Source organism: Chroicocephalus ridibundus, chromosome 23, assembly GCF_963924245.1.
Source record: "Chroicocephalus ridibundus chromosome 23, bChrRid1.1, whole genome shotgun sequence".
Classification (NCBI taxonomy): Eukaryota; Metazoa; Chordata; class Aves; order Charadriiformes; family Laridae; genus Chroicocephalus; species Chroicocephalus ridibundus.
In genome coordinates this window covers 4451797-4472660 of record NC_086306.1, presented here as the reverse complement: position 1 = coordinate 4472660, position 20864 = coordinate 4451797, and the positions used below count along the sequence as shown (strand labels likewise).

Here is a 20864-nt window from a genome sequence, read left to right as displayed (position 1 = left end):
GCTGCCCAACCTTTTCTGGGGGTTTTCAGATGGTTTTCAACCTTTTCAGGTTGGTAATCCCTGATTCAAAAGTCACCTATTTTCTTAAGCTTACCACAAACAGCAAAGCCAAATGCTCCCAGGTGATAAGCGTGAGCTTATGTGACACGGTCGGTGCGGTAAAACCAATATGTGTCCTCAGAGGCGTCGAGCTGTTCGGTGACCCCACAGTTTTCTGGCAATTTGACACACTTTACTTCAGAGCTGCCATAATCTGCAAACCCCAGCCCCACTGCAAATACTTCTTAGGACACCTTTGAACGCCCAGCCGCCAGAGAAACTCCGAAGAATTAGAAATTACAGGGCGGCGAGCGATTTGCTGGGAAGAGCGCAACTGGCTAAAATTTCCTGGGAAGACGCAAGAAGAGGGCACGAGAGAGAAGTATGCTACTGTTCCTGTTTTACCAGTGTGGTTGATACTTACTGCTGAAGCTTTCCATATTCCCTTTCAAAGTCTCTCTCCACCTGTGGAAAGAAGAGATGGAAATCAGTTCAAAGCCACTGCAGAGCCTGGAGTGGCAACTAACTACCTGTGCGGGGAAACCTCTCCCCGGGAAATGCCTCCGTGAAGCCAGGGAAGCACACGCTGGGAGTTACACTTCAAAAGTAAATGAAGTCTCGGGGTGTTTTTTTTCTTTCAGACTCTCTTAGAGCAAAAGACACGGCCACCAACTGCGTCAGCCCGTTCCACGGATGTGCTCCAGCACATGAATTGGAAGCCGAGAGAGTAAACGGGAATGCCTCAGAAGCAGAGAGATCGCAACTTAGCACGCACCGACGCAGGCGCCCACAGCTCAGCTCGCTGCCGGCGGGGGACGAGCCCGGTTTCTCTTCCAGAGCCTTTTCCAGAGGCTTCTCCTTCTCCCTGCGGTGGCTCTGCCCATGGCTGGCTGCCAGACCCCCACCCAGCCGCTCTCTCCTGCCCCATCCTCAACAGGACGGGGGTTTTCACCCCATAAACCCCTCTCGAAGCCATTACTGAACCCTCCGCTCTCCGTGTGATTTGCCCCCTCGATGCTCTCCTTATCCCTGCAATAGCTCCCAGCCCAAGCGGACGGCGGGGCTTCTCACCTGCGCACAGAGCTAAAGAACAGCCTTCTCCCGATGCTACATCAATGACTGCTTCCTCCTACTTGCTATCTGGCAGCAAATCTCCAGCGATACAAGATATTTTAAGGAACTTTCCTTCCATGCTGACTGTTTTAACACACGCTTAAACATTCATTCCACACCTCGCCGACCGAATAAGCAAATGGATTTCGATTGACCAGCCAAGAGTAAATACATGCGCTTTTTGTTGTCATGGGATCAAAACTGGGTTCATTTGTGTTGTCAAGCTACCACGCTATTAAGGAAACGCTAAGTGTTGCGAGCAGCCAGGACGAGAAGGATCCAAAGGTTTGTTCCAAATCTTCGTGCTGTCCTCGGGATTTCAAACCCAGGCTCGATGTAACAGCATTCTGTGAAAGCAGAACGCTTAATGGGGACATTTGCTTTTCAATCAAAATTGCTACGGAAAAAAAAACCCCAACAGTATTTTAAGAGACGGAGCGCAGTAATCTTGGGTTGTTTTTTTTTTTTTTTTTTTAGAACCTCCTTTTCTAAATATCTTTTTGCTCTGCACTTTCAGCTGCACTTGAACCCCGATCCGAAGGCAGGCGGTGAGGGGCGTGCCGAGTCTCGGCCCCGTCGCCCGGTGGCCAGCTGTCCGCACCATCAGCTCCCTCCATCCGGGGGACGCGGGCTGGCTCTCCCCGCCGATATAAAAAAAAAAAAAAAAAAACACAACAACAAAAAAAACCAAAACCAAATCCCTCCGTCCAGCTCCAACTCCCTTTCACGCTGCTAAAAATGGTCTCTGGAGAACAGGCAGGGAGCAGTGTGGGGGCAGCTCACACGACTCCTGCCCGGTTCGCAGTTCTGCAGAAATCCGCAGCAGCTGGTGCCTGGAGGTCAGGTAACCAGCACATAGTAAAAAATCACCCTCGATTTCTATGGCTGTTCCGGCTGCTAAAATAACCAGGGAGTATTGCACTCTATTTATATGCCTTATGTGTGAATTGTTTTGGTTGCAAACCAGAGAGGCTCGGGCACGACTCAAAAATATGTCCTTTGAAGGCTTGGTGGTATCATTGCCCTGGCGTGGAGCTCCAGCCCTCTCCGTGCTTGGGAGGAGGCTGCTCAGCAATCAGAATCATAGAATTTTAGGGGTTCAAAGGGACCTTAAAGCCCACCCAGTGCCACCCCCTGCCCTGGGCAGGGACACCTCCCACCAGCCCAGCTTGCTCCAAGCCCCGGCCAACCTGCCCTTGAACCCCTCCAGGGATGGGGCAGCCACAGCTTCTCTGGGCAACCTGGGCCAGGGGCTCACCCCCCTCACAGCAAACAATTTCTTCCCCAGATCTCATCTCAATCTCCCCTCTGTCAGTGTAAAACCCTTCCCCCTCGTCCCGTGGCTCCCCTCCCTGCTCCAGAGTCCCTCCCCAGCTTTCCTGGAGCCCCTTTAGGGACTGGAAGGGGCTCCAAGGTCTCCCCGGAGCCTTCTCTTCTCCAGGCTGAACCCCCCCAGCTCTCTCAGCCTGTCCCCACAGCAGAGGGGCTCCAGCCCTCCCAGCATCTCCGGGGCCTCCTCCGTTCCCGCTCCAACCAGTTCCTCCAAGAACCGGAGGGTCTGACCACGAAATGAAGACCACCTGCAAAGATCGGCAGTATCTGCCCCATCCCTTTTGCTGCTCGATTCCCCCGTTACTGTGCGATGAGCAAAAGGCATCGTCACCTAACGGCTACAAAGGAAAGCCAAACTTCCCCGCCCTGCGACCCTCCGGGTGACGCGAACCCCCGAATTTTCCAAGGTTTCCCAGCTTCCCCGAAACACCCAACCCTGGTTATCCTGTGCGCTTTCTATGTACGCTGGAGGTGAATCTACGAGGCGGCACTTCAGCCTGACTCACATCTCCAGTGCCATTCCAGGCAGAGACAGCTGCCCGAGGATTGCTCTTATTTTTCACGCCCACAGGAGCAACTGGCTACCAGTCATCGCAGTCTGCGGGCTGGTGGAGCCCTCCCAGTCATCGCTGCTCTCGTCGGAGCCCGGAGACACGACGCAAACAGCAAGAAGCAGGGTCCCCCATGCAGGAGACGGAGAAGATCCGCTCTCGGGTGCTCCCAACCTCCAGATTTACAGGCGGCAGCCAGCGGTGGATCAGAGGAGGACAAGCGGAGAGCAGGCCAAGCACATTTTGCAGAGCACAGAGTAATTCCCGCTCCCATCCATGGCCGCACAGACCTGACACTCACGGCAAAAGGCTATGGATAGGATTATCACGTTAAGAGTAACGAGAACAAGAAGTACAGGCAAGGAAAATTACAATATCCCGAAGGGAAGTTTCCGTAATATTAAAATAAGCCCACTTCTCCGAAAACTCAAAATCAAAACGTGTTTCTGTATTGAACACTTTTTCTTCTAGGCATACGGGCTAGTTAATGCAAGATTGCTCGTCTCCGGGTTTTTATTTAAATCTACATAAAGAACGACGAGTTCTCAAAAGAAATGAAATAAAACAACCTCCTCCTCTTTTCACCCAGTTATTTTTGTTTGCAAACACTGGGCCTTTCCACCTGCGATAACATCCCTCCTGCTTGAAGGGCGATATCATAATCGACACCATGGTTACAAGGCAACGAAGCAAGACCAAAGCCAACACTACAAAGAGATGGAAATAAGGGACTGTGATGAACCTTCTCATTCCCCTGAGGTTAATTTCTTTTCCTGGAGGAGGAGGAGGACTAGCTGATTTCTACATGTTCCAGTGGTCTCAGCCTCTTCGTGGGGCTTCCTCCTCCCTCCTCTCCAAAAAAAAAAAAGAAACCCATATAATTAGGCCAGAAATTCTGCTGTAACCTGGAACTTCTGCTGAGCTTTTGCCATCCCATCAAGCACGAGGAGAATCGAGGTAAGTAATGGGGGTGAATATTCGCTCTGCGTCCGACAGCGGAGCCCGGAGGCAAAGAAACGCTGCGGAGTGCAGGCGTATCTGGGTTTTCGTGGGTTTCGCCACCCAACAAGCTCTCCAAATCCCTGTAGAGTGAGAAAATTTCAAGGAAGGCTGCTTAGGTGGCACGCTGAAAGGGCAAAAGGATGCACCTCTGAACCGCAGAGACCACTATGTCCCGCTGAAAATCAAAGGAAGAGAGTGAAAATGAGCAAAACCATTTAACCGGCATCCCTTCATTTCACCCCAACATTTCTGCGACATTTACTCCGTTCTTTCGGGATTTCCAGCTCGCTGGTGGAGCCCGATGGAAAGGCGCTGAGGGCCAGCAGCTGCAGTGGAATCCTCCTGCTCATGGAGCTCCTCCGTCCAACATCCCTGGGGAAGGCAGAGCTGCTGGGATGAGTCAAGGAGGGGAGGCTTGGCAGGCGTGCGGGGCCCACAGCTCAGGTCTCCGCTCCCTGCCAAAGCTGACTCACCCAAGGTTAGCCAGCGAGGAGGAGGAGGAAGGCGAGAGCCTTCTGAGTCAGCTCCGGCAGGCAGGGAGAGAGGGAGGCAGGGGTAAAACCTGGGTGATGTGAAGGGCCCGGGCACTGTCCTTGTCCCAAGAGGGAATGGGAGCTCCTCCAGCTTCCAACCCGGCTCTGCGCCCCGTGGGGACGCGTGGCCGGCTTTTCTTCCCGGCTACCTGCCGGCTCGGATAAAGCCAAGCCCCGGTGAAGAGCAGGGCACAACCTTGGGGTGACGCAGATGAACTTCAGCGAGCCGGAGCTGCAGGAGAGCTGGGAAGACAACCGCAGCCCTGGTTCCAGCGTAACCTCTGCCGGGACCGACGTTGTCCTGGGGGGAGGGAAGAACATCTCTGCCGTAAGAGGCTTCATCGCCGCAGCGGATTTGAGCAATAAACATTCTGCGGAGAGATATAATTCTAACAGGTTTAACTCCTATCACTGGGCATTAGTTTAATTGGGGTGCGTTGCCGTGTCCTCTGCGGCTCCGCTGACAGCAGGTCCTTCTCTGCGCATTAGATCCTCCCACCCGGCTCCCGGCCTCTCGGCCAGCCCGGTGACAGATGCTCTTTTCAGGGGAGAGGAGGGGAGAGATTACGGCTGTCTGGAATCGGATTTGCCCAGGTTAAGGTGGAAACAAAGCAGAGGCACGTCTGGGGGGCGGGAGATCACTTCGGTTCACCAGCCGATATTTTCTACGGGGGTTTCCTTCTACCTGAAGAGCTAAACTGTGGCTGACACCATGCCCTTCTTCAAAGGCTCAGGAGCGAGTGGGCATGGGGAGTCATGACTAATTCCCTCTGCAGCCCAGGCAAATTGCTTTTCAGGAGTACTGCCGGCCTAGATTTGACACCAGCCCCAGCATCGTTTCATCGAGTAAAGAAAAAAAGGCTCGCTGGCGAGAGAAACCTCTCTCAGCAAAGCCATTCTCCCCTCTCCTGCGCTCCAGTTCCACCCCTCGCGGAGAGCCAAATCAGTTAGATCCTAACAAACGTCTTTTTTTTTTTTTTTTTTCCTTCTTTCTTCCTCCCCCCCTCCTCTTTTGTGGTCCAATCTCGGCGAGTGGGAGATCCTCTACCCGCAACCACTTCCCTTCCGATGGGCTTGGGATGCAAGCCCTGGAGATGCCGCACCTTCCCACTTCCTGCAGCGGGCTCCAGAGGCCAACATCTGGAATATCACAGACCTCGGCTGCTACCGCCGCTCCCAAAAGCCCGCACAGATGGCAAAGTCGGGGGCCCCGAGCTCGCTAAAGCTACAAAGCAGCCCCGGGGCTTCCACAGCCCGCCGCCGAGCGCCGCGCTCCCAGGGGAGATGGGTGGTTTCCTGCCGTTTGTTCTCCTTTGAAGAGCCACACTTGACACTTACTGTGAGGTGGCAAAGCTTTGGGCTTCCTGTTTTCTGCCTTCCACGTATCTGCTGCCTGGTGAGGAACAGCAGCAGCAGCGTCAACACGTGGCAAGTGGAAGCCATTTAAAAAAATCGGCATCTGACTCTGAGCTACTGAGTCGCTGACACCGAAATTTGTTGTTCTTCTTGGAGCAGATGAGGAAGAGGGGGAAGGACAGACGGAAGGATGGAAGGATGGATGGATGGAAGGATTTAGGGATGGATGGATGGAAGGAAGGAAGGAAGGAGAAAAGGAAGGAAGGAGAAAAGGAAGGAGAAAGGGAAGGAGAAAAGGAAGGAGAAAAGGAAGGAGAAAAGGAAGGAGAAAAGGAAGGAAGGAGAAAAGGAAGGAGAAAAGGAAGGAGAAAAGGAAGGAGAAAAGGAAGGAGAAAAGGAAGGAGAAAAGGAAGGAAGGAGAAAAGGAAGGAAGGAGAAAAGGAAGGAAGGAGAAAAGGAAGGAAGGAGAAAAGGAAGGAAGGAGAAAAGGAAGGAAGGAGAAAAGGAAGGAAGGAGAAAAGGAAGGAAGGAGAAAAGGAAGGAGAAAAGGAAGGAGAAAAGGAAGGAGAAAAGGAAGGAGAAAAGGAAGGAAGGAGAAAAGGAAGGAAGGAGAAAAGGAAGGAGAAAAGGAAGGAAAAAGGAAGGAAGGAGAAAAGGAAGGAGAAAAGGAAGGAGAAAAGGAAGGAGAAAAGGAAGGAGAAAAGGAAGGAAGGAGAAAAGGAAGGAGAAAAGGAAGGAGAAAAGGAAGGAGAAAAGGAAGGAGAAAAGGAAGGAAGGAGAAAAGGAAGGAAGGAGAAAAGGAAGGAAGGAGAAAAGGAAGGAGAAAAGGAAGGAAAAAGGAAGGAAGGAGAAAAGGAAGGAGAAAAGGAAGGAGAAAAGGAAGGAGAAAAGGAAGGAAGGAGAAAAGGAAGGAGAAAAGGAAGGAGAAAAGGAAGGAGAAAAGGAAGGAAGGAGAAAAGGAAGGAAGGAGAAAAGGAAGGAAGGAGAAAAGGAAGGAGAAAAGGAAGGAAGGAGAAAAGGAAGGAAGGAGAAAAGGAAGGAGAAAAGGAAGGAAGGAGAAAAGGAAGGAAGGAGAAAAGGAAGGAAGGAGAAAAGGAAGGAGAAAAGGAAGGAAGGAGAAAAGGAAGGAGAAAAGGAAGGAAAAAGGAAGGAAGGAGAAAAGGAAGGAGAAAAGGAAGGAGAAAAGGAAGGAGAAAGGAAGGAAGGAGAAAAGGAAGGAGAAAAGGAAGGAGAAAAGGAAGGAGAAAAGGAAGGAGAAAAGGAAGGAAAAAGGAAGGAAAAAGGAAGGAAAAAGGAAGGAAAAAGGAAGGAAGGAGAAAAGGAAGGACAAAAGGAAGGAAGGAAAAAAGGAAGGAGAAAAGGAAGGAAGGAAAAAAGGAAGGAAGGAAAAAAGGAAGGAAGAAGGGAAGGAAGGAAAAAAGGAAAAAAGGAAGGAAGGATGGAAAGGAGGAAGGAAAGAAAAAGAAGGAAGGAAAGAAAAAGAAGGAAGGAAAGGGAAAAGGCCTGGAAATACTCGTGCTGCTGAATGAACCTCTGCCTGCTGGATATTCTGAGCTGTTCTATTTAATACACACACACACACACATATATATATATCAAAGCAATGCCTGCCAACTGCCTCAGCACAGCACACCCCAGCAGCTCAGGGGAAGAGAAGCTCTCAAAGGTGCAACCCTTCCTCTGCACGGAGCCCGAGCTCCTGCCGCGGCGCGGGCACAGCCGATTTCGGCAGCAACGGAGCACGGCATGGGGGAGACGAGGTCTTTCAGCCAAACCCCTCGCAACACCACGCGCAGCAGGAGCAGAGGGAAAATCAGCAGGCACTAGCAAGAGAGAAAATACAGTCAGCTCGGATGTGAGAACGGGCGGGATGGAGACGTCCAAGAAAGCTGGCCAAGACACCCAGAGCTGCAGAGCAGTTGGTTCTTGCGAGAGCCTGGAAGGACACCAGCGTTGGAAACACCGGGAAAGAGGGACGAGAGGCAAAATCTCACGGAGAAAAGCGATGTGGGGTCTCCTGAAAGGAAAGGGAACGGGTGCGAAGGCCTGAGGCTGGGGGGCTGCCTTCCGCGGGGGCCCGCAGACAGCAGCGCCTTCCGCCGGCTGGTCCGAAGAGACGCAAAAACCATTGAAGGATTTTATCCGTCCTCGTCTTCGTCGCCTGCCTGGCTGAAATTTTGTACTGACAGTTTGGAGCCGTTACAGAAAATTGCTGCTCGACGGCAGCAGACAACTTACCAAATCCTTTAAAATAAAACATGACAATCACGCCACAGAGGGAGGGGCAGAATTAGCCCTCTGCCTCCGGAGGAAAATGTCACGTCCCGAGGAGAAACCCCCCGTAAACGGGAGGGCCCACGCATCCCGAGGAATTAGCCGCGCTGAGCGTCCCAGAGAGGGAGGATCAGAGATGTCAGGCTGTTGAAGGGATTAGGACGCCGAGGCTGTTACAAAGACAAGGTCCCCACCGCGCTCGCCGGCGGGGCACTGATTTTAGAGCAGGTACGCAGGTCAGTTTTCAGGGACAGCTACCGTGAGGTCCCGCAGCGTTGGTTTTTTTTGGGGTTTTTTTTTTTTTGCACGGGACAACGGCAGAGACCATCTGCTTTGAGAAGGGAAAATACCACAGCCAGCTGCAAGCAACGGCACTTGGGATAGGAGTCTCAAATACACGAGAATACAAAATGCTTTTTTAATTTGCTTTTAAAGCAAATGCTGTGCAGCACAAATTAATTCACGCCCGAGCACTAAGCATCTCAGCTTATAAGCCTTTCTTTGGAAACAGTTATATTCAGCGATCTGAACCACTCCTCCTCCTCCATCTGCTCAGAAAGGATGAACAAACAAGCCATTGCTGAAAGAAGGAAGGAAGGAAGGAAGCCCGTTCAGCCATCTCCGAGGAAAACTGTGCCAGACCAAAAGAGCTCTTCCCCTCACCCACCACCCTCCCCCAAAAAAATTAAAAAAAAAAAAAAAAAGAAAATTTAAAAAAAAAAAAAAGAAGAAAAAAGAAATAGATCCCAACCCAAAATATTCTCCCCGGTTGGGGCTCCCCCTCACTCCTCGCACGAGGAACCGAGCGCTGGTCACACGCGGCAACAGGTTCTGCTCGCTCCCATCTCCCTCCCACGCGCGCGCACAGGCACCCGCTCGCAAAATGGGACGAGTCAAAGTGCCGGCTTGACTCATCAGCCACATGATCAAAGGCTGGAGCTAAAAAAGGGGGAAAACTGGTTTACTCACCGTCTTGGGTACAATCTGTTTCTTGGGCTGCCCGATCTTGAACGGTATCCTGGAAAAGGGAGAAAGGAGGAAGGTGTAAGCAAGCAACGCTGGCCTCAAACAGCCCGGCCCCTCCTCGGGGATGGGGTTTGGGGGTGAATGAGATGGGGTGGGGGGGATTTGTGGGGTGGCAGCACCCCTTTTTTGTGCTGTGTCCCCACCACGAGGCCACCACCTCCATCCCCAGTCACCCCCTTCCCCACCCTCCCAGTAAGGCAAATACACCTGAAGGACGCTGAAGAACGCGCTATGTTTAAAAACAAATCCGAAAAGGAGAAAGAGGGCATGGGGGGGGGGGGGGGGAATTAAAAAAAAAAAAAAAAAAGGAAAGAAAAGAAAATAAATAACAAACCTTGTAAATATTTAGAAAGAGGCTATTAAAAAAAAGCAACGAGCCGAGCGTCTGGAGCCGCGAGCTGCTTCAAAGGATTTCTCTGATACAACAGCTGTAGGAGCCGCTCACCTGCCAGCGGAACAGCCTTCATTCTTAAAATCTTTAAATATGGTTGCGAGTAAAAATCTGGGTTACCTGAATGATTCCCTCCCTCCCCGCCCCCCCCACCCCCCCGCCGAGCTAGCTCAAAGGTGAAGAGTGCTCCAAATAAATTACCCCAACATAGGTAAGGGCGGCTGGGTCAGACGGTTACGGTCACGCAGCCCTCCTGGAAATAATTGGATTTCTTTCACCTATCGCCACAATAAAAATCCAGGAATTCAACTGCTGGTTTCGACGGATTTAATTAAGTTAAAGAGGTGCTGCCGGGTTAAAGCATCTCATCCAAAATCTCCCAACGTTTTCCAAAACGTTGGGAGATTTTGGATGAGATGCTTTAACCCGGCAGCACCTCTTTAACTAAAAAGAAAAAATTGGGTCTCACAAATGAAATGTTTTTTCCCAGAGGTGCCTCACCTAAAGCTTCCCTCTAGCTCCGCGGTCGGCATCCCATCCCAAATCCCCACTGGGAGCCCCAGCTCCCCTCTTGGCCCAGTCCAAATTCCCACCCCGCCGCCCAAATTCTACGCTAATAAAGGTGGATTTTTTAGGGTTCTGGGTCGGCGGCCGCTCTCGCTGACGGGCAGCAAACGCATGGCTGATGCTCCGTTTCTTTCTCAGCAGCTTTACTTACAAGATCCCCCGCACCGGTGCTGCTATAAAACTGCTCGATCGGACAACTGGAACCCCAGCAACACATTTTTATTAGCGTAACGCGATCAGCGGAGATCTATTTGGCATCAGCCTTACTCTTTCTTTTAGTAAGTAATAGTCCTGAAGTCCCGTTTGATTTCTTCTTGGCGTTCATCGCTATAATATCTCATACCGACGGCAACGCTATGCCATTTTCTGCCTTCAAATTAAAGAAAACGGCAGAAAACGCCTTGACCGCCGACTCTAAAAGGGTTGGAAGAACGGTACGTCTTAAAGGCCAGAACGCGCAAAGCAAGGATTAACTGATTTACGGCTGTAAAATAGGAGCAAGGCCGCGCGACGGGAGAAAGTGCTTGCGACGAAGGGACACGCCACCCGCCCCGACGGAGCAAACCCAAGATTATCCGCCAACCCGCTCCCTCCTGCCCATCTTCCCCGCTGTTTTCAAACCCAACGGTGTCATTAGCCGCCGGTAATAAACGGGGGCTAGAACCCCGTCCGTACCTCCCGAGCGGCTCCAGGAGCCCGAGCCAACCTGAGTCACCGGGTTTAAATTTAAATATTTTTTTTTTTTGGGGGGGGGGGCAGAATTTCCTGTTTATGGTTCTTCGGTCGGACCGATATAATTTTAGGTTGTTAACCCTTTCCAGCTCCTGTGGCAGGCCCGGCAGCCGTGAATCACACTTCTTTTATAAACAAACACTCGGCTGGTATATAATTACCCTGTCAATAACTGGGTGTGTGGTGCCTTACAGGAAGAAAGTGAAAAAAATAAGGTTTTTTTTTTCTTTGTGTTTTCTTACAAATATAAACTAAAATGAGGCACAGCCCTCGCTCTCGCAGGCACAGGCTGTCCCATCCGCAGCCAGGTGCCGTCACTCGATGTTTTTGGAAGTGACGGCACCAACTTATCGCGGTGGAAGGAGGAGAAAAAGATGCGGTTTTTACCCAGGGGAGTGAGTTACCCCAAGAAAAACCCGCTCGCACGACGAGCCACGGCGGCTGCCGGGCAGCCTCCGCCAGCGTGGGGGCAAGCACAGGGTTCAAGCTGGAGTTAGGCTGGTTCCTAGCGGGTAAGCGCAATTAAAAGGGTGATTAAAGCATTACCTGCACACAACCTTCCCCTCACCCTTGTCTGGACAACCCTGCCGATGCGGGTTATCCGGAGAAGCAATCCCGATTGTCGTTTGCTGGCAAACTGGGTTAAATCAAGGCGATTCCGGTAATAAAAGAGGGATACGGGGAACGGGCATCGCTTGGGTACCACCGAGCCAGCAGCGCAGGCAGCAGCCCAGGGGAAGGCAGGGGGGAGCACAGGGGGGACCCGTCTCATCCCGTCCCCCATCTCCGTTGCACCCGCAGAGGGGAAAGGGGGAAAAAAACAATCCCAGCGACTTTCTTCCAGAACAAAAGAAAGTCACCGGAGCACTTCACAACGCCGCAAACACACTTTGAAGCAGTAAATATCTCTATTAGCATCGTGATGCCAGTTGGCTAATTATGTCTGTCTCGGTAAAACCTCTAAAAAATAACCCTGTGCAAGTAATTTCTTTTTTGTTTTTGTTGCTATTTTACAATTTGAGATAATCTTCACGGTTTGTGAATCTTTGCCTTTTAATACGATTCTGCGAGGGGGGGGGAAAAAAGACGCAGAAGCAGGAACAAAAGCAGTGAGGAAGGATAAAAGATGAGAGGTAGGGATCTCATCCGAGCTTTTAGAATAAACGGATACACCCCGCGCTTCGAAACGCGACGGCAATTCTTGGCACTGAGAATTTTTGCCCCTTCGTGAGTCGACATCCCAGCCTGTGAAATGGGTGGGGGGGACACACAACACGTGCCTGATAACAGCAGCGTTACAACCATTTGCTGAAAAAATTAAGAGCCGCCCGGTGTTTTATTCTGTTCAGAAAATGCACCATGGGCATCACGCAAATAAGTTGGAGGGAGCTGGGTCGGTAGCTTTTATTGCCATGGATTTACCGGCGTGGCACGGTTATCACCGTTACCCTAAAAGCTGCACATACGCTGAAGAAAAACCAGAATCGGTGTGCTTTCTTTTTTTTATTTTTTTTTTTATTTTTTTTTGATCTCTCATTTCTGCTGAGCGAGAGAAAGCTGGGGTTGTGTTTGGGGTGTGAAATCCCTTGAAATCCCGTTCCTCAAGAGCGCGAGCGCGCTGAGTCACAGCCGGAGCCTTCCCACCCCGGGGAACACGGGGCTGGGGGAGCATCCCGGCCCCTGGCCCCATCACCAGCCACCTGCATCCCCCCACCCCCCCTCCCGGAGAGGTCACCGGGAGTTTGGGAAAGCGGTGGGGTTGGGAGGGAGGGAGGGAGGGTGAAGAACTGCAGGGAGGGGGTGGGAATCGCTTAAAGTAGGAAAAAAAGTGTGGGTGGAGAGAATCCTGCAAGCTTCTACTCGGGGATGCTCAGGAACCCCAGGGAGGGGAAGGTGGGAGAAGCTGTGGCTAATTTTCTCTGAAGTTTCCCCAGCAATGTCATATATTTACTTGGCTTTTCCATGCGCAAACCCAGGGCCACACACCAAAGCAGCTAATTCTCCTCTGGATGCACAGGAGAGTTGCAAACAAACCTCGCAGGCTTTAGGGGGGGGGGGGGGAATACAACTCCATGAGGTCTGCGGGGAGCTGGGGTTTAAAACATGTAGCTCCCCCTCCCACTCTCTGCCAGTCCCCTGAAACGAAGGCACGCAGGAATTGCCAGCGTGAATCAGGCTACATCAGTGTTAATTTAGGGAGGCGACGGTCCTTTCGCCGCGTTGGACTGAGCAGGACATCAAACCTTGGCTTCATCCCCGGCCGGGAGCAGGCGGAGGGGGAGCCCGGCCGGCGTTCGGAGCACGCCCAGGGGATAACTAACGGGTGGATGTGACCCTTTTCCCCGCAGCACATGGTAGAACATCGCCTTGCAACCCCTCATCAGGCCCCAGAAGACGCCCTGGCAGAGAAGCGAGGGATAAGCATGAAGCATTTTCGCCCCCAGCTGATGAGCCGCTGGCCCTGGGGATGCCGAGCCGCTCGCTGCGGAACCAGGGACGGGGAGGGAAGGAAGGACGGACAGACAAGCAGCGCGCGAGGAAAGGGGCAGGGAAAGCTGAGACCAGGGCAATGTGCTCGCTCGTTTTGGAGGTTAATTACCCAGACACTTAGGAGAAGTGACAACCTGACACCATCAAAACCAAAATCATTTGCCAGGGAGCCGCAGGTCTAAAAAGTGGTATGAACGGGTGGTAACGACTGGTTTTTATCCACCACCACCGTCAGGCCGCCAACTAAACTCCTGTTTTGCAAAAAGTGCCCGCTTCCCGTGGAAAGTTTCAGGGTTTTGGGTTTGGTTTCCCCCCCCCGCCCCATCAAAACCCCAAGCGCCAGCAAGCCAGCGCTGCCTGGATTTCCGCCAGCGCTTTTCACTCTTTGAATTTCCACCAAAAATCTCAATTCTTTCACCAGAATCTCTGCCTGCAACCAGGAGGGTGACACCCAGCCTCCTGCGCTGCGAGGGGTGACCCCAACCCCCTGAGGCCGGTCTTCCCAAAGCCGAGGGCTCCTACAAAACCAGCTGTTTATACGTGATCCTCCGTGAAGACAAAAACCGGCCCTAAGACACCCCAGAAATTCCCTCTGTGAGAGTCGGGGGCCCTTCCCCAAGCCCTGTTCTGCTCGGTGGCCACCCCTTGCCTTCGCCCGGGCTGTCCCAAGGTCCCGCGTCGGGAGAGGAGTCGGCTCCAGTTGTACTTGCTGCCAGGAGACTCGCCCCATCACGGGAAGATCAATGCAAACATCAACAGGAATGTCGGGAGCATCCAAGGATGCGACCGCGGAGGTAATAACTTCCACTTGCTCACTACCGTTATGGAGAGAGCTTTTCCGTGATGCGATATGGGAAAGCCAGGGCACCCTGGAAGTTCAAGGGTGGCTGCGACCACCACCAATGGCTGCTGAAGCAGGAGTAATTATCTCGTTAGCGGTCTTGAGTCTTAACAAGGGCTGAAGGCAGCCTGCACGGGGCCGAGGAGAGGCAAGGCCAGCTGGGCGCACGGCGCTGCGCACGTGCAAACCAACCCTGGGCACCTGGACCACGGGTCTCATGACTCTGGGCTTCCTAAAAAACCCCAAAAGCTGCAAATCCGCAGCCGTGGGGGCTGCCCCAGTGTCAGGGGGTGGTGGGGGGAGGATCCCAGCCCTGCCCAGGTGAGAAAGGCACGGAGGCAAGACGCGGGTTAGACATTAATCTCGAGCATCGCTCCGGATGCCTCGCTGTACTACAGCGTGTCCATGGAAACTGCATGCACCATCCCACCCCGCTCCTTCTTCCCCCCCCTCCCCGCCTCGCAGGAACTCATAGCAACCGCTCCAAACACAGCGCGAAGGCAAAAAAAAAAAAAAAAAAGAAAAAAAGAAAAAAAAGGGGAAAAAATTATTCAAACGGATCACAAACAGCTTATGTCGAGGGAGACTCTGCGCCAAAATTCTGGTTTGGGTTTTCTCTTTGATGGAGACGAGGGGGGAGGTCACGGGGCGGCGAGGGGCAGGGAGATACGGTCCCTCGGAAATAAACGCATCCATCCCAACCCCATCCCTACGAACCCGCAGGCATTAAGCCCCAAATGGACGTCAGGGCGAGCCCCTGCAGCAGGGAAAAGGGACAAAAAGGAGATGCAAACATCCACTTCACGTTGGTTTAGGTCAGGCCGGGGAAACAAGGCACCTTCCTTCAACTTCGGCGGCGGAGAGGTGGCCGCGGACGGCGAGCTCTTGGGAGCAGGGGCCACTCGTATCTCTGCATCTTGCCCAGAGCCAAGCGCGGTGTCAGTGTTAAGCAAATCAAAAATAATGTCAGAATCTACTCTCCCACCCATTCCAAGATGAGCATGAAAAAAATAATGATATTTTACTCACCCATCAAAAGAAAATTACTCACGCCAGGCGCGTGGGCGAGCAGAATTTTGCAAGGCTGTTTTAGGCCCTGACTATGCTACAAAAATATCCATTTTAAGCATGGTTGTGAAACACGATTGTGGCTCAACTATAACACTGTTTTTCAGCTACCTGTAACAAAGAAGGCGGAAAAAATAATAATTAAGGAATAACCACGTGCTAATCGCGCTCCGAGGACCACGCCGGGCGCTGCCATCTCCCACCGCGGGAGCCGAGGTGCCGGCGTTGCCCGGTTTGCAGAAGGGCACGCCGGAGTTTCGGTTTCGCCGCGATAATACCTCTGGGACGCGCAAACCGCCTTCCACGGGTGCTACACACCGTGCAGGGAGGTGTTTGGGAGCTCACCACTTCGGTATCCAGTTGCTTCATCCCATCTAATTTTATCCCGCGCTCATCTCCAAATCCCGGTATCGTTGAAACCCGGAGAGAAAGGGGGAGCGTTGCCATTGACCGCGATGGGACTGCAATTTGGGCACCGAAAGGAATATCAATATTGATTCACTGGAAAGAAAACGGCGCCTTGGTCTGTGTTTTGCATCGCACCTGCCCAACGTGGTCACGGCACAGCTCCAAAACACGGAAAACAAAATGAATAACCAAGAAAGCTACTCTTACGCTCCAACCCAGCTATGCCTGCCACCTCCCCGCATTCCTCGTCCCTGGCTAGCAGGCAGAAATCCATCCATTTCCAAGACAGGCAGCTCCTCTTCTTCACCTCCCTCCCCAAATATTTCAGCAAACACATTCGCGTCAGCTGTGGATTGCCTCGGATCAAGAGCTGGGGAGCTAAATATCGCACAGCCGTGCGGTTCCACTCCCAACTTCCCATCGATGCCAGCTCCTTAGTCCACTTAGCGAGAGCTCCCTGCCAAGAGGCATATGGTTTAGCAGTCCGGCAACGGCAACCCCCCATGCAGACCAATAATACGCTGCAGTGCAACGCGAAAACACGTGCTTCGCACTGCCACACTATCAACATTTGCTTAACATATTTTTTCTCCCAGTAAATACCAGCTGTTGCAGCGGTGCCGAGAGGCAGCGCTCGGAGAGCGAGCTGTCACACTACAAAAAAACCCTCTTCCTGCTCGGAAAATCACCTGCGGGAGCTGGGAAACCAAAAGAGGAGGAATTTGGGAGGCTGGTTATGAGCTGCAACAATATTTGGTTTTATGAGGTTCCACGAACCTTAAAAAAAATCCTTTAGATGGCCACAAATTAGACGCTTGTGGCGACTGAGGGTGATGATACAGTAAAGTCCATCACTCTATTTCTCTTTGTTTTTTTAAAAGGAGTGATGGCCAAGGTAATCGCTGGAATATTTTCCCCCCTCTCCCCCAAAACGCATGGCCGCAGGCGAGATCTGAGGAAGAGGAGGATGCAGACGCGTTCGAGAGACCCCAATCCACAGCACAAAAGCCGAAAGGAAGCCACCCAGCTCCACCGAGATTTAGAAAACATCTCATCTGTCCATGAGAGGCTGTTTCCCAAAACAAGCCTACTCCTGCTCTAAATAAAGCTTAGCCTAGAAAGGCGGCACCGCCTAGTTGCCTAGGTGCAGGAGTCGGGAATTCGGGGGGTTTAATCCATCCTCTGTCACCAGCGGGTTACGTTTTGCCCTCTGGAGCGAAGTTTTCCCGCGTTGATACAAGGGGCATTGCTGTTCCCGGTCCCGATGCGGCGCAGGGAGCTCTGGCCCACCGAGCGCTCGCCAAGAGCCAGGGAAAGCAAAGAAATAACCACGCACAACTCAACAAGGCATCTACCACCCCGCCTGCAAACAGCCTCGTGGCCCTTTCGCCTCGCGCAGGCCTTCGCAAAAAATTAATTAAGGTAACGAGCGTACAGAAGGAAAACTGAAGGCAGAGTTACGTGCCGCTTCTCTGAGCAACCTGGTCTAGTGGGGGGTGTCCCTGCCCATGGCGGAGGGGGTTGGAACAAGATGATCTTTAAGGTCCCTTCCAACTCAAACCATTCCACAATTCCCTGACATGGTCTGCAGGACAGGGCTGAGGACGAAGCTCCATCCCCTTGACCGGCTGCGACAGCCGACCCCTAAAAAAAGGGGTTTTAATCGACGCCCCGGGTTTAACGGTGCCCGTTGCCGGAGAGAAAGACGCACGTGCAAACTAAGCAAACATGCTCTGCTGCACAAAGCAACCTCCCGCCCCGCCGGGCTGGGACAAAGCCCGCTGCCTCCGCGGGGACTGCGGAGCAGCGGCATCAGGGACATGGTTTACTGTGACGTTTGAGGAGCAGGGCACGACCCCCGCACACACGCCGGCATTTGTTACCGCCGCCGGGAGCGTAACCCCTCGCTGCGGCGGCGAGGCGGACGTCACGCCGAGCCCGGCCCTGAACTCCGGACCCCCCCGCCTCGTGAATAGGGCAATTCATCCAGGGTGGGAATTATCGGCCAGCAGGGTTGGCAGGGCCAGCCAGGCGGAGAAACCGAACTGAGAGCGATTGTGTCCCTGACACGCTGCCGGGTCCGAGCCCCTCGCGTCCGCGCGTAAGCGGAGCCCCGACACGCCGAAGGACTGACGCTGCTGGGGAAGAAAGAGGAGACTCAGATTTCAGCAGAGCATCAATTTCCACCACACACCCCCCCGCCTTCCGGCAATGACCTTTTATTCCTCCCCAGCAAAGGGCAAAACCACTCAATTTCTCAGCAAAAGACACGTGTATCGCAGAGAAGCCACCAGACGGTCCCCAGGAGCAGCGTGGCTGGATGGACGCTGGAAAGCACAGAGGGGAAGCGTTGTCACTCTGCACCCAAATTATTCCACATCCAGCATGTGAAGGGAATATTTATTTCTTACATTTTCGTCTCTGCAGCCCCTCCTGGACCAGGAGAGCGGAACAGGTCTCTTCCACTGGCTGGAACTTTCCGAAAGCAGCCCCCAGGCCATGCTGCCCGCAGAGCTCAAGAGGGCAAAAGGTGGCTCCGAGACCCTCGTTCCCCAACGCCGTCTATAATCGTGGCTGCTCTGAGATGACTAAAGCAGAACAAAAATGAACTCAGTGGATAAGTGTGTATTTTTAACCCAAAGGCCCCATTTTAATAGGCACCTGTGTGCGCGTCATTATGTTGTTGAAGTACATTTCCAGACCGCAACTTTCCCCACTCCCAACCCAAAAAAAAAAAAAAAAATCTTCAATTTTCACCCTGCGCCTGCCCTGGCGAACCCAGCCTGAGGGCACCAGGCAAGGGAAGGGCCTTTTTCTCCTTAAACCATCACATCCCTCACCTCTCATAACGGCGCTGGCTCTACGGGACCATCCGGGATGAGAAACCATGCAGGGCAGTCACGATTAATTTCTAATATAATTAGTTTAAATAAGCAGTGAGGAGACGTGCAGAAGCAACACACCAAAGACACCAGGGTATCCAAACCGAGCCTTTCACAAGTCCGATCCAAACACACGCGGATTTTTTACCAAAAAAAGCTTTACTTCAATGGGACTGAAGTTGGTTTTACAGTGTTTCAGCCTCACGGAGCTGCCGGGGACCTTTGGAGACTCCCCACACCAAACCCCTTGCCCCGCAACAGCGCCCAGGCATGGGGAGGTGGGAGGGCAGGGGGGTGAAGGGGCTCGGTGGTGCTTCCCCATACCCGGGACGAAGGCTGGGGAGGGACCAGCAGCAGTTGCTGGGGGCAGAGGTGAGGGGCCCCCCGGTAGCGCATCCGTTCGACACCCATATGCCGTGTGTGTACCTACAGAGACAGCTTTGGGGCAGCTACACCAGGGTGAAACTTGGCCAGAACTGGAGTAAAGCCCAGCCAGCACCAGGGCCAAGCTCGGGGCCAGCATCAGGGCCAAGCCTCGCTAGCACTGGCACCTGCTCAGGGCCAGCACCAGGGCCAAGCTCGGGGCCAAGCCAGGCCAGCATGAGGGCCCCTGCTAGGCCAGCACCGGGGCCAACCATGACCAACACCAGGGCCCACACCGGGCCAGCATCGGGGTTAAGCATGGCCAGCAGCGGGGCCAGCACTGGACCAGCAGTGGGGCCAGGCTTGGGTGCTCCGCCAGGCCAGCACCGGGGCCCGCTCGGGGCAAAGCCTGAACAACACTGGAGCTCCCGCCGGGCCAGCACCGGGGTCAAGCCCGGCCAGCACAGGGGCCAGGCTCGGGGCCAGCACCGGGGCCCCTGCTAGGCCACCAACGCGACCCACTCAGGGCCAAGCCTGGCCAGCACCGGGGCCCCTGCTAGGCCACCAACGGAACCCACTCGGGGCCAAGCCTGGCCAACACTGGGGTTCCTGTCAGAGCAGCCCCGGGGCCAAGCCTGGGGCCAGTCCCGGGGTCAAGCCTGGCCAGCACAGGGCCCAAGCTTGGTCCAGCACCGGGGCTCCCACCGGGCCAGCACCGGGGCCTGCTCAGGGCCAAGCCTGATCAACAGTGGGGCTCCCACCAGGCCAACACCAGGCAGGGCCAAGCCCAGACAGCACTGGGGCCAGGCCCAGAGCCAGTCCCGGGGTCAAGCTCGGGGTTAGCACTGGGGTCCCTGTTGGACCGGCACCGGGGTCAAGCCTGACCAACACCGCGGCCTGTTTGAAGCCAGCACCGGGGCCAGGCTTGGGTCCCCCACCGAGCCAGCACCGGGGCCCACTCGGGGCCAAGCCTGACCAACACCGGGGCTCCAGGCGCTCCAGCCCCGGGGCCAAGCCCGGCCAGCACCGGGGCCAACCCTGACCAACACCGGGGCTCCAGCTGGGCCAGCCCCAGGGCCTGCTCTGGGCCAGCAGCGGGGCCAGGCTCGGGTCCCCCGCCGGACCAGCCCCGGGGCCCCCCTAGGCCGCCAGGCCCGGCAGCGCCGGCGGTGAGAAGCCGGGGCCTGGCGTGCCGGACGGCGGGGGCGATGTCGAGCCGCAGAGGCCGGTGCCAGCAGCGACGGGCCGGGCCCGAGGGTCCCGCACTCACCAGCTCATCGTCCCCCGCCGCGCCGCTCCCGGAAGTGCCGCCGCGTTTTTCCCCGCCCCTTCCGGTAGCGCCGCCAATGTCGGGGAGGAGCGTTACCCCGCCGGGCGTGACGTCAGGGAGGGGGGCGTGACGTCACGGGGCAGGGCAGGGGGCCGCGTCCGGCGGGGGGAAACGGAGGGAAAACTCCGTAAAATCGTGCGGTTTCGGTGCAAACCCCGGGAACGGAGCCCGGGGGGGTTGGAGTAAAACCACCGCGGGGCCCCCGAACACGGCAGCGCGGGGGGGGGGGGGGCGAGGGGAGGGGTGACCAGGGGCACCCCGGGGTGGGCGAGGGGAAGGGGGGCTTGGGAGCACCCTGTGGTGGGCGAGGGCATGGCCTTGGGGCGCCCGGGAGCACCCCAGGGTGGGCGATGGGACGGCCAGGAGCACCGCAGGATGGGCGAGGGCATGGGGAGGGGGTGCCCGGGAGCACCCCAGGGTGGGCGAGGGCACAGGGTGCTCCAAGGACTCTGAGGTGGGCGAGGGGATGCCCAGGAGCACCCCAGGGTGGGCTAGGGCGCCTGGGAGCACCCCGGAGTGGGCGAAAGCATAGGGAGGGGTGAGCAGGAGCATCCCAGGATGGGCAA

The 20864-nt window shown here is 54.5% G+C and overlaps 1 protein-coding gene across 1 annotated transcript in view; it reads right to left on the bottom strand.

The window, feature by feature from the left end:
• BIN3 (bridging integrator 3) overlaps window positions 1-20296 on the bottom strand; it is a 46511-nt gene extending 26215 nt beyond the window's left edge. The window contains exons 1-3 of the mRNA XM_063358732.1: window positions 20239-20296; window positions 9170-9218; window positions 464-504 (exon numbers count right to left, since the gene is read on the bottom strand). Coding sequence (XP_063214802.1) covers window positions 464-504; window positions 9170-9218; window positions 20239-20246 — 98 coding nt within the window. The 5' untranslated portion in view covers window positions 20247-20296. The remainder of the gene's footprint in view (window positions 1-463; window positions 505-9169; window positions 9219-20238) is intronic.
• Window positions 20297-20864: the final 568 nt, after the last annotated feature.